At 36.2% G+C, this 17,932-nt stretch overlaps 1 protein-coding gene and 1 long non-coding RNA gene across 2 annotated transcripts; one reads left to right on the top strand and one right to left on the bottom strand.

Annotated features, from left to right (window-relative positions):
* The first annotated feature begins 31 nt into the window (after nucleotides 1-31).
* LOC116140483 lies at nucleotides 32-1,031 on the top strand. Its single transcript, XR_004129635.1, has 3 exons — nucleotides 32-105; nucleotides 687-786; nucleotides 857-1,031. It is a non-coding gene; the product is annotated as an uncharacterized LOC116140483 (long non-coding RNA).
* A 966-nt stretch (nucleotides 1,032-1,997) lies between these two features.
* LOC116140479 (aldose 1-epimerase-like) lies at nucleotides 1,998-10,024 on the bottom strand (the record flags this gene model as incomplete). The annotated part of the gene is made up of 5 exons (XM_031426106.1): nucleotides 1,998-2,635; nucleotides 2,721-2,825; nucleotides 9,346-9,472; nucleotides 9,835-9,884; nucleotides 9,982-10,024. Coding segments are annotated over 5 exons (948 nt in total), but the record flags the coding sequence as incomplete, so codon positions are not given.
* Nucleotides 10,025-17,932: the final 7,908 nt, after the last annotated feature.

The raw sequence follows: 17,932 nt of genomic DNA, 5'->3' as shown, positions 1-17,932 counted from the left end.
TCGTATTGTATACTAGATAGCAGATGGAGATGTTTGTCATAAAATGACTCTGCCTATCTATGTGATACTCCCCCGTCTTCTGACATGTCCAACTGTTTTTGCTGGGTGAGTTGCTAGTTTAACATGGACTTATCCTTTGATATTATTCTTATATGTTGTAATGATAGCTGAAATACATAATATGGCTCTTTTTTTTTTTTTCTTATCCTCTGTATTTCAACTTGTTCAACTGTTTTACCTAAGTTACAATTTGACATAGATATTTCCTCTATATGCTTGTTTGTTTTCATAAATAATTCGGTGTTTATTTACTGAATGAATGAAAGCCCTTAGTTAATTTGGTGTCGTCTACTTGATGAATTTTCTCTTGCTATTTTCTACTTAGCTGAAAACCAACAAAGCATCATTCAATTTGAAGTACTTATGTGATGTTCTGCAGCAATAGCTAATTAGATGTCTGTTTTTCAGGTCAAGCTAGCCATTACGTTTTATTTCCCTGTTTAACGTTACCCTTTCTGCTAAGCCTTTTATATTGTTTCTATTGCTATTGGTTGCTGATGAAATGTTAACCTTCTGCATGTTGTCACATCACAATTTTTATTTCCTCATAGCAATGGTGGTATTATTCAAACTCCACATTTGTAATGGTTTGAGTTGGTGTTTTCCTTTGTAAATGCTATTTGCAGTCCATTTTCGATCGAGTTCAAAATTTGCTTAGTTATCACCTTTCAGTCTGAGCTCGCCAAATTACATACAAAGTCTGATCCTACAACTCCAAGACTTTGGGTAAGCATTCTTTAAAGTATTTACGATAGATGGAAACTACTTATAGCTACTGAAACTTCACAAATTTCAGCTGGCCATGGAGACTCTACCACTTGAACTTGTCCGAGCAAAGTGAGACGATCTGTGCTAAGCAAGGTCAAAGCTATCTATTCATAAAACTTATTAAAACTACCATCCTAAACAGGCATAAGGGCACAATGCAAATCCATTTCTGTTGTGCATTGTTCTGGAAATTCGTTTCCAGAATCGCAGTTTGTGTGTAAGCTGAAAGAATGTTGAAACTTCAATGTGCATGTAATTCCCAAATTACAAATGGGAACGTCATGTAAGTCGATATGAAAATTGAATGTATTAGAATCCTGAATATCAAGAAAAGAACGTAATAGGTTTTGATACTTTTTCTAGTTTAATAAAATATAGAATTTGTTTGTAAGAACTTGATTTTATATACTGCATTGTTAATTCCAACCATCGACTACTGAAAAAAAGATCTTTGAAATCGGAGATTATCATAGACTATCTTTAAGGTTTCCAAATTCATCATTCGAATGACAACTTTGATACTTTTTATCATAAACTATCTTTGAAGTTTGAAACTATATTGTAGTTTACGGTAGATGAGTTAAATGATAACTTTGGTCTTCTCTAACTTGTTTTATAAGAAAATATTTTACAAATCAACAACCTGATAGGGTTAGTGCAAAAAGATATTTGTGATCAAATTTTTGAACTTTGAAGATCCTTCTAATAACATTTGATAATAGAAAGAGGTATGCATGATACAATTTCAAATTTCGAGGATAATCTACAATAAAAAAAAATGCAAAAATTATCATCAAAAACCTTTAAGGATAATCTTCCTACTTGAAATTGGTTGCGTTATTTTGATGTGATTCAAATAAAAATTATTACAAACCAGGTCAACTAGAGGCTTTTCTTTCCCCTTTTTCAATCAGAAATATTGGAAATGAATCAGAATTTTGAAGTATAAAGAGCTCGTGTCACACTTTCAAAACAAACAACCCTTAGGAGTTAGGCCCTTGGGAATTTTAATTTTTGATAATAGGCAACCCATCTCTACCAAGTCCACCAAGTTTATTTATGCATATAAATGTCAGTGTACTAAATATTTTAAGTTTTGATCATTGAAAATACTCTCTTATTCACCGTTGGCAAACCCAAAACAGACCTTTATTTCAAAATCGACACTTCAAGAGAATACTACTTCACTCAACTGAAAACTCATACAACATTGAATGTTTGTATGTCTCGCCCGGTCGAACCACAACAGATGGGAAGTTAGATTGGTTTATGGCATTAGGAAATCCCTGCGTCTCTAAGCAGACACCGGCATGCTTTCCATAAACTACACCTTCTTTTCCGACGACTCCATTGACATAGTTCCCGGTGTAAAACTGCATCCCAGGGGCATTGGTCCACAGGTTAAGGACCCTTGAGGATGACGGCTCCTTCAGTTTTACAGCATGCTTCAACCCTGATTTCTCTTCCCCACAATCAAGCACATAGTTGTGGTCATACCCTAAACCCACTTCATGGATTGATGCACCGATCTTCTTCTCAGAGGTGAAATCAAAAGGGGTTCCTTTGACTGGCTTAATTTCACCGGTTGGGACAGTGTTCTCATCTACGGGAGTAATGTGCTGCCCCCAAATCTGAATTGAGTGCTCAAGTACGTTCCCAGAGTTGTGGCCTGCTAAGTTCCAGTAGGTGTGTTGAGCTAAGCTGATTGGAGTTGGCTTATTCTCCGGAACTGCTTCCATGTCAAGTCTCAACGTCGTTTTTGAAGTAAGTGTGTAAGTTGCAGTCACAGACACATCTCCTGGGTAACCTATTACCAGGCGAAACAGAAGAATTAGAGATGGAAAAATGAGAGAAGAGGGGAACAGGGAGAACGAGACAGAGAGAGAGCGAACCTTCTTCCCCATCACCACTATGATACTTAAAAGTAATAGATGGGTTTTCACCATTCTTTTGTTCTGCTACCTTCCATATCACTTTATCATAACCCTTGAAACCGCCTAAAGGAAAGAAAAGACAGAAGAATTTATCAAGGAAATAAATTTGCAAAAATTCAAATACATTCTAGTGCATAAAGATATCATACATCTGCCCAGTCCTCAGAAGCCACTACTATTATGTTCTTCTAAGATAAGCTCCCAACGATTGATTTGCAATGGCATTTTTCAGTTGGATAAGTGTCTGTGTGTCTTAGATCAGACAAGGAGGGTATACTTATTAATTTAACAACAACTTGATATTGATAAAGTTGATAAAGGAATGGGGTATCTTCTTCAAGTTGATAATNCAAAATCATTGGTAATTATTTAGGCATCTTTTTAAGTGCAAAAATAAACTTATTTTGGTTCCATTCCAACTCAGCTCCACGTCGATAATGAACATAACCTTACCTTATTGTTTACAATGTTACGGGAAACACTATCAAAAACTTGATTTCAAAGATTATATTGAGTCAATAACATTATCGATTCGATAATACAACCTGAATTTATTGTTATATATTTATTTGTTCAATATCAAATTATCACCGTACTTTGTCCCCAAGAAAAGAAAACAAGTTTCACTTGCATCCCAAGTATAGATATCCAATAGTTTAAGTATTCCATATTAAATAACATTAATACTATAGTATATATTTAACATTAAATTATATTTTATACTAAGCTTTGCGTTTCAAATTGTAGTACTTTCTATTGCAAAACAAACAAAAAATGGTGCGTTTAAAGCTTCAGAAAATGCAAGTGTTCTCAACTGTGGTAAGGGGAGAGTGTGACATAAGGCTTACGTTTAATGATAAATGAAAACTTGCAATTGCAGGAATGAACAACAAGTGCTTAGGAAATTGCTTTTCAAGTACAGGGAGCTCCAAAAGATTGATAAGCACCTGCATCATAAGCTCTACTTGAAGGTCAAGGGAAGTGCTTTTAAGAACAAAAGGGTGCTTTTGGAGAGTATTCATAAGTTAAAAGAGTGAAAAATGTAAGAGAGAAACAGCTTTTTCATCATCAATTTGTGACCAAATCTACCTTATTCAACCTTAATTAGTTTTCACACAATACTCTTATTAAGTTCCTGGTACAAAACTGCATAGAGTTTAAGATAATTAAAGGAATCAGAATTCAGGTGGGCAACAACAAATTGAAATAAGCAAACAAAAACACTTAAAAATAATATAAAGGATTAAATACGTGAAGAGTTATGATCGAAGGATGCTACATGGAAAATAAAAAGAGAAAATACTATCCTATACATTCACAGCATTGAAGATGGTTTTTACAGTCAAGTGCAGCAATATTTTATCATTTCAGCTTCTTGTTGACTTTTGCAGAGGAAATTGAGGAAGCAACTCCAAACATTCACGATAATTTTCATGCTTTACAAGCAGATCTACGACTGTGGACAATGTTGATTCATCTGGTATCACATTTCTGTCATTCATTTTGTGCAGAAGTTCAACCACTTTAGCTGCGTCATTATTTTGCAAAAAGCCTCGCATAAGAGTATTGAATGTAACAGCATTTGGAGCACAACCTTTTTTTTCCATATCAAATAACAAATCATATGCCTTTTGTAGTTTCCCCTCTTTACAAAACCCATTGATTAAGATGGTATATGTCATAACGTCTGGCATTAGGCCTTTTTGAGGCAATTTGTGAAATATCTCCCAAGCAATTTCGATCATTCCATTTTTACACAACCCATCAATGAGGCTGCTATAGATTTCAATACTAAGTTTAAACTCATAGTACTCCAAAGTACGAAACCATTTTGCTGCCTCCAGAACACAGCCATTCTTGCATAGCCCATCAATCAAAATACCATATGTACGNTTGTTATATATTTATTTGTTCAATATCAAATTATCACCGTACTTTGTCCCCAAGAAAAGAAAACAAGTTTCACTTGCATCCCAAGTATAGATATCCAAGGCTTCGTTTGGTTCAAAATTTTGGGTTTTTGGGAAAAGTTTTTTGAAAAAAGTTAAAAAAAACTTGAATTGGACGGGTATTACGATGTAAGATTTATAAATTATAAAATACCCCTTATGTTTGTTTTTTTACAAAATACCCCCTATAATAAAACATTAAGAGTTAACAAAAACACCCCTCACCCATCCTCAAATACCGACAGCCGGCCACCACCACCGGAGGGTGGCCGGAGTCGCCGTATCGGCGCATGACTAGCTGGATCTTGCCAGTCGTGAGCCGATATAACTTTTTCCGGCCAGATCTGGCCGTATTTGCTTGTCAACGACGGCCAACAAACGGTCTTCATTGACCATCAACAACGACCATTTGTTGGCCGTCGTAACAGACTGTTACTTCCAGATCTTTGGCCTTAGATCTGGCCTTTTCCGACCAGATCCACCGTGGATCTGGCTGGAAAATGCTAGATCGGCGCACTACCGGCCAGATTCAGCTGGTAGTGCGCCATCCTACCAGATTCCGGCCATTTTCCGACGGTGGTGGCCGAAATCTGGTAATTGTGGATTACTAGGGTGTTTTTACAATTTTTTAAAAAATATTTAAGGGTATTTAATTAAATTAACAAATTTAAGGGGTTTAAAAAAAATTGAATAATATTGAGAGTAGTATTCCCAAAAACTCTGGTTTTTGGGTATTTTATTATTTAACTTTTTTGGGAATACTAAAAATAGTATTCCCAATTGGCAACCAAACGAAGCCCAATATTTTAAGTATTCCATATTAAATAACATTAACACTATAGTATATATTTAACATTAAATTATATTTTATACTAAGCTTTGCGTTTCAAATTGTAATACTTTCTATTGCAAAACAAACAAAAAATGGTGTGTTTAAAGCTTCAGAAAATGCAAGTGTTCTCAACTGTGGTAAGGGGAGAGTGTGATCCTAATGAGGCCAATCACATCTCCTTCTCCATAAGGCTTACGTTTAATGATAAATGAAAACTTGCAATTGCAGGAATGAACAACAAGTGCTTAGGAAATTGCTTTTCAAGTACAGGGAGCTCCAAAAGATTGATAAGCACCTGCACCATAAGCTCTACTTGAAGGTCAAGGGAAGTGCTTTTAAGAACAAANAAAAAAAAAAAAAAACTTTTTTTTAACCATCATTAAGTGACTCAACGGTTAATTAGGACTTTTAAGTATATTACTCAATAGGGGTGGTCATTGAAGAGATTTTCCTAAGAGATTATTTGAGATATGTATAAGCTGACTCAAACACCCCTGAGCCCTTAAGCATTACTTGACCATTAAATCCAATATCAACCAATTATTTGTAGCCTGGTTTTGGCTAAACTTTCTTTTTAATCTTGGATCAACATTTCCTCTATCTAATTCTCCTCCCCACACTGCAATTTCCTTTTCACAATCTGCACAATTCTTGTTACTTAGCTTCTTGCTCCTCCATCACCTTGCTCTACCGTCACGTCCGAAACTCAAATTCCTTTCACCGTTTCGAGAATCACCCTCCGATGGTATAACATCAACCTTGGAAGTAATACACAGATTCATAGTGTACTTTAGAGCGATGTAACCCTTTGTATTGCAAATTCTGGAGACTTCTGAAGTTTATTTGTCTTTGTGCCGCTAATCTTATTATCAAAATAAAACGTTAAAATAAAAATAAAGAATTTCACAAATTAAATTCAAATCTTATCGGGATTCATATTTTTTTTGTAATTTTGCCAACAAATTCCAATTATTGATTTGGTAATATAGTGTGCGCTTGTGGTTATATATTCATTTTTTCAATATCAAATTATCACCCTACTTCGTCCCAAGAAAAGTCCCAAGAAAAGAAAACAAGATTCACTTACATCCCAAGTATAGATATCCAATATTTCAGGTATTTCATATTAAATAACATTAATAGTATAGTATTTATGTAACCTTAATCAATTAAAGGCTCTCGATAGAACATAATACAATTTAAATTATGAATTTGTTTTTATATACTGCATTGCTAATTACAACCATCTATAACAAAAAAAAAAAAAATCTTTGAAATGGGAGATTATCATAGACTATGGCTCCGTTTGGTTCACTTTTTTGTATTTTTTAGAAAAAGTTTTTTGAAAAAAGTTAAAAAAAAGTTGAATTTGGCGGGTATTACAATGTAGGATTTAGAAACTAATAAAAATACCCCCTATATTTGTTTATTTACTAAATACCCCTATAATAAAACTTTAAAAGTTAACAAAAATACTCCCAACCCACCTATTGAATAATCACAGCCGACCACCACCGTTGGAGGGTGGCCAGAGTCGCCGTATCGGTGCATGACCGGCTGAATCTTGCCGATCGTGCACCGATATGGCCTTTCCCGGCCATATCCATGGTAGATCTAGCCATTGAAGGCCAGATCTGGCCGCATTTGCTCGTCAACGATGGCCAACATACAATCGTCGTTGATGGTCAATGACGACCATATGTTGGCCGTCGTTGACGATTGGCTACGGCCAAAGATCTGGCCGTTAACGGTCAGATCCACAGTGGATCTGGCTGGAAAAGGCTAGATCGGTGTACTACCGGCCAGACTCAGCCAGTAGTGGGCCATTATACCAGATTCCAACCATCTTCCGGCAGTGGTGGCCGAAATGTGGTATAATGTGGGTTTAGGGGTGTTTTTGCAATTTCAAAAAAAATATTTAAGGATATTTAATTAAATTAACCAATTTAAAGGGTTTAAAAAAAGTTGAATAATATTAGATAATATTGTGAGTTTTTGCAATTTTACTGTTTAATTTTGTTGGGAATACTAATAATAGTATTCCTAAAAACGAAACAAACGGAGCCTATTATATTGTAGTTTGTGGTAGATGGGTGAAACGGTAACTTTGTTCTTCTTGAACTTGTTTTACAAGAAAATGTTCTACAAATCGACAAAGCTATAGGATTAATGCAAAAAGATATTTGTGATCAAATTTTTAAACTTTCAAGATCCATTTAATAACATTAGGCGTTATGTAACTAAAAGAACTCGTGTCACCAGTCAAAATTTCAACACCACACTTTAAAAATAAACACCCCTTATTTGGGAATTTTAATTTTTGATAATAGGCAACCAATCTCTGCCAAGTCTAACGTAACCTGGTTTAATTATGCAGTGTACTAAATATTACAAGTTTTGAACTTTTGATCATTGAGAATACTCTCTTATTCACCGTCGGCAAACCTAAAACAAACCTTTATTTCAATATCCACACTTAAAGAGAATACTACTTCACTCAACTGAAAACTCATACAACATTGAATGTTTGTATATTTCGCCCAGTCGAACCACAGCAGATGGGAAGTTAGATTGGTTTTTGGCATTAGGAAATCCCTGCGTCTCTAAGCAGACACCAGCATGCTTTCTATAAACTGCACCTCCTATTCCGACGACTTCATTGACATAGTTTCCGGTGTAAAACTGCATCCCAGGGGCATTGGTCCACAGGTTAAGGACCCTCGAAGATGACGGGTCCTTCAGTTTTACAGCATGCTTCAACCCCAATTTCTCTTCCCCACAATCAAGCACGTAGTTGTGGTCATACCCTAATCCCACTTCATGGATTGATGCACCGATCTTCTTCTCAGAGGTGAAATCAAAAGCGGTTCCCTTGACTGGCTCAATTTCACCGGTTGGGACAGTGTTCTCATCTACGGGAGTAATGTGTTGCCCCCAAATCTGAATTGAGTGCTCAAGTATGTTCCCAGAGTTGTGGCCTGCCAAGTTCCAGTAGGTGTGTTGAGCTAAGCTGATTGGACGTGGCTTGTTCTCTGGAACTGCTTCCATGTCAAGTCTAACGTCGTTTTTGAAGTAAGTGTGCAAGTTGCAGTCAGAGACATATTTTGTTCCCCATCACGACTGTGATTATTAAATGTAATAGATGGGTTTTCACTATTCTTTTGTTCTGCTACCTTCCATATCACTTTATCGTAACCCTTGAAACCGCCTAAAGAAAAGAAAAGACAGAAGAATTTATCAGGGAAATAAATTTGCAAAAATTCAAATGCATTCTAGTGCATAAAGATATCATACATCCACCCAGTCCTCAGATGCCACTACTATTATGTTTTTCTATGACAAACTCCCAACGATTGATTTGCAATGGCATTTTTCAATTGGATAAGTGTCCGAGTGTCTTAGATCAAACAAGGAGGGTATACTTATTAGTTTGACGACAACTTGATATCGCTAAAGTCAATAAAGGAATGGGGTATCTTCTTCAAAGTGATAAGACGGACAATTCTTTACTACATTGGAAAGCAAACTTTTAGGTACCCTAGTCTGTAGCATTACAAAAGCAATATGCTGCGGCTTATTTTTCTTCTCTAAGTACTGTGGCTACTGTATTAATACCACAAAGCAATATGGAAAAGTGCTCTTATTGATGAGTGGCAAAGTTCCCACCTGCCTGAAAACAGAAGACAAGCTTTTGCTGGACTACAACAGTTTTAACAGGGACTGACATAAAACAACACAAGATTTTCACACAATCAACTAAGAAAATGAAAAACCTAACACTCCGACTCAAGCAAATTCATACCATGGAGACTGTTCGGTGGCTTGTTGATTGGCAAAGTGTACTTGGTCCCATCTAGAGTAAATTTACCCTCTTTGATTCGATTTGCAGCCCGACCAACAATGCACCCAAAAAAAGGTGCTGCACCATTCTGATAACACCATAATTCATCATAGGCAGAAAGCAGAAGAAACAAAAACTTGAATTCCAAAAAAAAAAAAAAAAAAAATTCTATAAACTGTCAAGAACCAAAATTACTTATTCATCTCACAAAAAAATAGTGCAGATACATATGTATGGTAACTTTTATCCTTACAACTACCAACATGAAATCATCTCCAAATCATTGGCATGGTTAAAAACTTGGATGGAAAAATTGCATTATGAAAAAAATAGTCAAAGTGTTTACAATCTATACACAACCTAATCAATGTACCCAGAAACAGAATTTTCATCTGATCATAAAAAGATGACAAAATATCAAATGGGGTTGAGAAAAGATAGAAAATTTACCACATATGATTTGATAGAATCGAATCCAAGAACAACATCAGCAAAATTTCCTTCAAAAAATTACAAAATGAAAAAAAAAAAAAAAAAATCATCCATCAGCATAAATAAAGTGAATTGAGTAATAAATTTAAATTAATAAATAAATACCCTGTTTGTGGCGCCAAAATTGGAGATTTTGACATGCATAGATCCATTGTTAAGTTCGAAGACCTCTGGTTTTTCACTCTGATCAGCAATCTTAGTTTGAGTTTTAGTCTTGAAAATGGTAAGACCGGATTTGAGCAACCGATTTGTTATGTTTTTTTATGGATTAGAGTGGAGATTAATGGGGGCATTTCTGTCTTTTAATAATCTGGTTTTTCTCCAAATATAAATCATCAGTTTGGTGTCTAATTAATTATAAGTATGTTTATTTTTAAATCATATTCTATTTTGAGTCATCTTATGAGCCATAATGGGCCAAAAATAGGGATGACACTTTGGGCCATGGATAATCCCATGATATACCTGGCCCGATAACAATTAATTTTTAGTTAAAAATCAGTACAATAACTATATTATTTAGGCATCTTTTAAGTTAAAAAAATAAACATATTTTGGTCATAACCTTACCAAGTTGTATATAATGCCACGAAAAACAACTATAGAAAACTCGAATTTGAAGATTATAACAAGTCAATAATATTATCGATTTATTTTTTCGATATCAAACTATCACCTTACTTTGTCTCCAAGGAAAGAAAACAAGCACAAAATTGAAAGAGTTTAAAATAATCAGAATTCAGGTGAGCAACAAAAATTGAGATAAGCAAAAAAAAAAAAAAAAAAAAAAAAAAAAAAAAAAAAAAAATTAAAAATAACATAAATGATTAAATACGTGAAGACTTATGATCAAAAGATGCTACATAGAAAATAGAAAGAGAAAATACTATCATTTGTAGTGTAAACTTACATACATTCTGTTGAGCAACCAGAGGGTATGGTCTACCATAGGAAGAAGAGAAGGAAGAAGCAGGGGAATATTGGTTAGGCAGGAGGTTAGAGTTTGTTATAAGTAGGACATGTGGCTTGTGAGGAGTGGAGAGAAGAGAATTCTGTTAGAAATCAAAAGGTGTTAGGAGAGAATAAAAAGGGCTGGATGCAAGAGGGAGGGTATTCAGAGATTTAAGCCATTTTGGAAGGGAGGCTACTGACCCTCGAAGTCAGTCATTGTGGAGGCTGCTGAACCTCGAAGTCAGTCCTACAATTTCCATTTTCGTTTGTACTTGTTTTTTTGATCTCTGTCATAGGCCATTGAGTACTGCTAGGACATTACTATTGAATGAATATTCTGTGGATGTATGGTAGTATTTGGTTAGTAATATAACAGGATCTTTGTCATTTGAGTGTGTGTCGGTTGTGTGTGGATAGATTGTTGGACTGTCTGTGGATTTGCAGGTCGGGTGTTCATCAATTGGTATAAGAGCATTGTGTTCCGGGTTATGGTTGTGACAAGAATGGACTCTAGACTGGATAATGTGGAAAAAGAGGTTACGAAGTTGGGAGTTGAGATAGGTACTATCTGAGAATGTCTGGTAGAATTACAATCCTAGGTACGAAGGAAGGATGAAGAAGAAACTGGTAGAACTGAGATACGATTGTCTGAAAATGGCCGATCTCACTAGGATGAAAATCCAAATGGGGCTGACACCAGCAATCAAAGTCACAATGGAATGAGTGGGAGAAAGTTGGAGATGCCGATATTTTTCAGCGAAGACCCTTATGGATGGATCTTTAGAGTTGAGCGCTACTTTCACCTCAACAGAGTAACTGAAGAAGGGAGCTTAACAGCGGCAGCTGTTTGTATGGAGGGTGAAGCCATTAACTGGTTTCAGTGGACGGAATCCAGAACCCCGGCAACGTCGTGGGCCATGTTTAAGTTGGCACTTCTTCAAAGGTTTAGTGGATCCCAAGAACTCAACCCATATGAGTCGTTAATGGCCATGAAGCAAACTGGGATAGTAATGGAGTTTAGACGTCAGTTTGAAGCCGTCGCTGCCCTTTTGGTAGGGGAGAAGGAGGAAATCTTACAAGCAGCCTTTATCAATGGGCTGAAATTGGAAGTGAGAGCTGAAGTCTGTTTAGCTCAGCCCACATCTCTAACTCAAATAATTGAGCTGGCCCAATGCATAGAGGAAAGAAATAATGTTATTGAAGAGGCCCAAGTGGGAGTAAGTAAACACACACGTGTTAATGGGCTGGGATATCCCTATGGACCCAGAAACTTGACCCGACCCGATAGTCACCCAAACCCAAAATTCCCAAATAACGCAGAATCCCTAAAATCAAATCCTAACCCCTTTTTCCATCGACGATCGCCAGAAACTTCAACCCATAGCTCGTCGACCAACTCTTCCAGTCGCGATCAACCACTGACAGCCTTTTGACACTACGACAGACCCAACTTCCAACCATCACCGACAGCCTTTCGACCTTACGATAGACCCAACTTCTAACGACGCGAGTTCCCATTCCGACGAATGATAGACGCCAAAATCCAGAAAAAAAAAAGAGAAAGGTCTTTGCTTCAGATGTGATGGTAAGTTTTCTTTGGGTCACAAATGTGGGGAAAAGCAGTTTCAGATTATCTTAATCGATGAAGAGGAGGATGATCCAGACCCAAATGGTAGAGGAGAGTATGTCGAATCTGAAAGGCAACCACCGCAGGAACAGGTTGAGCTATCTCTTAGCTCAGTGGTGGGGATTCACGATCCAAGGACCATGAAGCTTAAGGGGCAGAATCTATGGTAAGGAGCTGATGGTGTTAATTGATAGTGGGGCTTCCCACAATTTCATTAGCTCAAAGGTTGTGGAGTGTTTGGGTATTTCTGTGATGAAAACTCAATCCTTTGGGGTTCGAGTGGGTGATGGGTATAGTGTGCGATGTGAGGGGGAATGTAAGAAGGTTTGCATGGAGCTACAAGGGGTGATGATTATCCAAAATTTCTTCCCATTTGATATGAGCAGTGCGGATGTTGTTCTTAGAATTGCATGGTTGGAAACCTTAGGTGAAACGACCACGGACTGGAGAAAGCAAACCATGAGGTTCAAACTGGGAGACCATATTGTGTGTTTGCGCAGGGACCCGTCTCTCAGCAAAACCATGGTTTCTCTTAAAGCTATGATCAAAGCATTGCAGAGTGAAGGACAAGGGTGTTTGGTAGAGTTTGGACAGATTCAGAAATAGAGTGATAACAGTGAGGCAATTGATGATCGGTTATTGGAAGTTTTGCAGGAATTTAGTAGCATCTTTGATCCACTCCCCGGATTACCACCCGCCAGAACTAGAGACCACGCCATCCAGTTAGTGCCGGGGACTCAACCACCAAATTTATGACCTTATAGGTACCTTTACTACCAGAAAAATGAAATAGAGCGTATCGTCAAAGAGATGTTAGCCTCGGGAATAATAAAACCTAGCATCAGTCCCTTCTCAAGTCCAGTTTTATTGGTAAAGAAAAAAGATGGGGGGTGGAGATTCTGTGTTGATTACAGGGCAGTTAACAAAGTGACAGTTCCGGATAAGTTTCCGATTCCAACCATCGACGAATTATTTGATGAGTTAGATGGAGCGACGGTATTTTCTAAGCTAGATTTAAAATCGGGCTATCACCAAATCCGAGTGAAACCAGAGGATACCCTTAAGACAGCCTTCCGGACGCACGAAGGGCATTATGAGTTTATGGTAATGCCCTTCGGCCTCATCAATGCACCAGCTACCTTCCAAGCAGTCATGAATGACGTTTTCAAACCGTATCTAAGAAAATTTCTGTTGGTTTTCTTTGACGATATATTGGTCTATAGTAAGGAGATGGATGAGCATGCGCAGCATCTACGTATTACCTTGTAGGTACTCCTGGACAATCAGTTGGTGGTCAATAAAAAAAAGTGTAACTTCGGGCAGTCACCTTTTTGAATATTTGGGGCATGTGGTTTCAGCTAAAGGGGTGTCCGTTAACCCTTCAAAGATTGAGAGTATCCTCAAATGGCCAGCACCGCGAGACGTCAGAGCACTAAGAGGGTTTCTCAGATTGACGGGATACTATCGCCGATTTGTTCGCGATTATGGCAAAATCGCCCTTCCACTCACTGCCCTGTTAAAGAAATATCACAGTATAAAACAATTCAACTTGATAGTGATGCAAACTTGTCATGTGCACAACTCCCGGTCGTGGCTGCCTTCAAATTACAAACATGTCATCCATATTCAAAATGGCAATGTCATGCTTTTGGCAAAATGAAGAAACTTCACATAACAAAGATTCTCATCCTTCATGTCTCAACAACTGTAACTATTGTTTGGAAACTTTGACTATGGCCTACCATTTTCAAAACTAAGATGGGTGATCAGAGTGAGAAACCAAAGGTCTTTGAACTTAACAATAGATCCATGCACGTCAAAATCTCCAATTTTGGCGCCACACTCTTGTTACTCTCTTTACCTGACAAACAGGGCATTTATTTGTTTATTTAAATTTATTACTTAGTCACTTTATTTTTGCTGATGGATGATTTTTTTTTTTTTTCATTTCGTAATTTTTTGAAGGAAATTGGGATGATGTTGTTCTTGGATTCGATTATATTGAAACATATGTGGTAAACTTTCAATCTTTTCTCGACCCCATTTGATATTTTGTCATCCTTTTATGATCGGATGACAATTCTTATTCTGGGTTAGGGGTCTATACGAGTCGAGTCGAGCTGAGTATCTGGACACTCAAGCTCGGTTCGTGATGAACAGTGTCGAATTCGAGTTCGAGCCGAGCTCGTTTGAGCTTGAATACTTGGGCTCGAGGTTGAGCTCGGGGAGTATGGGTGGCAACTCGAGCTCGAGCTTCGAGTTTGTTGTGAAAAGGGGGTTGTTTGTCATTTTAACAACTTGAAAATAAAAAAAAGTTACAAAACTTGCAATTTGGCCCTCCTAGTGAGATGAAGCTCGCGAGCGTATCGAGCCGATCTTCGCCCTGATCGAACTCGTCTTGACCCCTTAAATGAGCCACTAAAGCTCGAGCTCAACTAGATAGACTTCAAGTCGAGTTCGAGCTTTTCACGAGCGGAGCTGAGTAGTCGGGAACTGCTCGACTCGCTTCTCTTCCATATTCTGGGTACATTGATTACATTGTGTATGGATCTTAAACCCTTTGACTATTTTTTTCAAAATGCCATTTTTCCATCCAAGGATGTGTTTTTAACTTTGCCAGAGTTTTTGGGAGGTCAATAAAATTTGGAGATTTGTTCATGTTGGTAATTGTAAGGATAAAAGTTATAATATATACATTGGAATATTTTAATAAATTGAATGAAATAAATGGAATGAAAGTGGTGGTGTAAGTTGAGAATTTGAAAGATGAAAGGTTAGTGGATTAATGCGGGAGGTTTTAAGAATTGGAAAGTGAACAAGGGAAAATAACAGTGGAATTCAATGTTTTTTCCCACCTTGATAGTATAAAAAGGTGTTCTTCCTCTTATTTCAAACACACCAAAAATTTCAATCTCTCATTTTCTCTTTAGTTTTTAAGGTTTTCCTTGGTTAGAGTTAAAGCTTAATTCAGTTCGTTAGAATAGAAGAGTGGTGTTTTTTTTGCTATTCATCAGTTGTTGTATCCTGGGAAACAGACATTGCTTAAATCCTTGTGCACCCAAGTGAAGGTGGCAAATCTGTTTTAAGGAAACTGTGTGTTACATAGGCCTTGGCATTCATCCTAAGGTTTTATTCTTTACTAGATCTCTTCCTGTCAATCTAAAGGATCTCCTACACGTGATTCAATAAATAATTTTTTGGTTTAGATTTTTCAGAAAATGACATCTAAATCAAACCCCGGTGATGTGCCAAACCAAGTTGTGGCTCCCACACCAACTCATGTGGCACTGGTCTCTATTCTTATGAACAATGCAGAAAAACCGAAAAAAATCAGTGGATCATTTCAAGAGGGGGCAACAAAAGATGTTTTTCTATTTGACCATCTGAATCTTGCGAGATTCTTGATTGAGATGCTCCTACGCTCAAAGAAGATGAACACAATGTTCAAGTTATTAGTACTATTGATACTTGGAAACATTATGAATTTTTGTGCCAAAATTATTTCATGGATTGTCTGACAGATTCATTGTATAGTAAAAAATAATAATAATAATAATAATTTTCTTTTAACCATCATTAGGTGACTCAACGGTCAATTATGACTTTTGAGTATATTACTCAAGAAATAGTTAGTTTGATCCATTTGGGTTATTAATAGGGGTGGCCATTGAAGAGATTTTCCTAAGGGATTATTTGAGATATACGTAAGCTGACCCAAACACCCCTGAGCCCTTAAGCATTACTTGACTATTAAATCCAATATCAACCAATTATTTGTAGCTTGGTTTTGGCTAAACTTTCTTTTTAATCTTGGATCAACATTTCCTCTATCTAATTCTCCTCCCCACACTGCAATTTCCTTTTCACAATCTGCATAATTCTTGTCACTTAGCTTCTTGCTCCTCCATCACCTTCCTCTACCATCACGTCCGAAACTCAAATTCCTTTCACCGTTTCGAGAATCACCCTCCGATGGTATAACATCAACCTTGGAAGTAATACAAAGATTCATAGCGTACTTTGGAGCGATGTAACCCTTTGTACTGCAAATTCTGGAGACTTCTGAAGTTTATTTGTCTTTGTGCCACTGATCTTATTATTAAAATAAAACGTTAAAATAAAAATAAAGAGTTTCACTAGTTAAATTCAAATCCTATCAGGATTCATATTTTTTTGTAATTTTACCAACAAATTCCGATTATCGTTTTGGTAATACAGTGTGAGCTTGTGGTTATATATTTATTTTTTTCAATATCAAATTATCACCCAACTTTGTCCCCAAGAAAAGAAAACCAGATACATTTGCATCCCAAGCATAGATATCCAATACTTCAGGTATTCCATATTAAATAACATTAATAGTATAGTATATATATAATCTTAATCAATTAAAGGCTCTCAATAGAACATAATACAATTTAAATTATAAAATAAGGTGCAATGTTTGCTTTTGCAATAAGTAAATTGAGGTATAAACGTAAAATATTTGCATTTCAAATTGAAATAATTTCTATTACAAAAGATATTAGAATTAAAAATGGTATGTTTAAAGCTTCAGAAAAGGCCGGCTACAAGTCTTCTCCAGTGTGGTAAGGGGAGAGTGTAGCAATTGTATAAGTTAATGTATCCATATTATATAAGTTATTTTTAGTTTAAAAACCTTCAATTACATGAATTATCAAGATAGATAAGAGAGAAGATTAGACATTTATGTATTTATTGACTTGTATATATATAATGAAGTATTATTTAGTAAAGCATAAATATATTTTAAGCATATTATTTTGTTTATAATGTCATGAGAAACAGGCATAAGGGCACGAAGCAAATCCATTTCTATTGTGCAAGGAAATTCGTTTCCAGAATTGCAGTTTGTGTGTAAGCTGAAAAAATGTCAAAACTTCATTGTGCATGTAATTCCCAAATTACAAATGAGAATTTCATTTAAGTTCAATATGAAAGTTGAATGTATTAGAATACTGAATGTCAAGAAAAGAACGTAGTAGGTTTTGATACTTTTCTGGTTTAATAAAATATAGAATTTGTGTGTAAGAACTTGTTTTTATATTATGCATTGCTAATTACAATCATCTATTGCTAAAACAAGATCTTTGAAATGGGAGATTATCATAGACTATCTTTAAGGTTTCCAAATTCATCATTCCAGCGACAATTTTCATACTTTTTATCATAAATTATCTTCGAATTTTGAAATTATATCATGGATATCCTTTGTCTTTACTCTATTATATTGCAGTTTGTGGTAGATGGGTGAAACAGTAACTTTGGTCTTCTTTTAACTTGTTTTATAAGAAAATGTTTTACAAATCAACAACGCTATAGGATTAACGCAAAAAGATATTTGTGATCAAATTTTTAAACTTCGAAGATCCATTTAATAATATTAGGCGTTACGTAACTAAAAGAGCTCGTGTCACCAGTAAAAATTTCAACACCACACTTTCAAAATAAACACCC

Source organism: Pistacia vera, unplaced genomic scaffold (genome assembly GCF_008641045.1).
Source record: "Pistacia vera cultivar Batoury unplaced genomic scaffold, PisVer_v2 Contig373, whole genome shotgun sequence".
Classification (NCBI taxonomy): domain Eukaryota; kingdom Viridiplantae; phylum Streptophyta; class Magnoliopsida; order Sapindales; family Anacardiaceae; genus Pistacia; species Pistacia vera.
The sequence above is the reverse complement of the archived record's forward strand: the minus strand, read 5'-3'. Positions and strand labels throughout refer to the sequence as shown.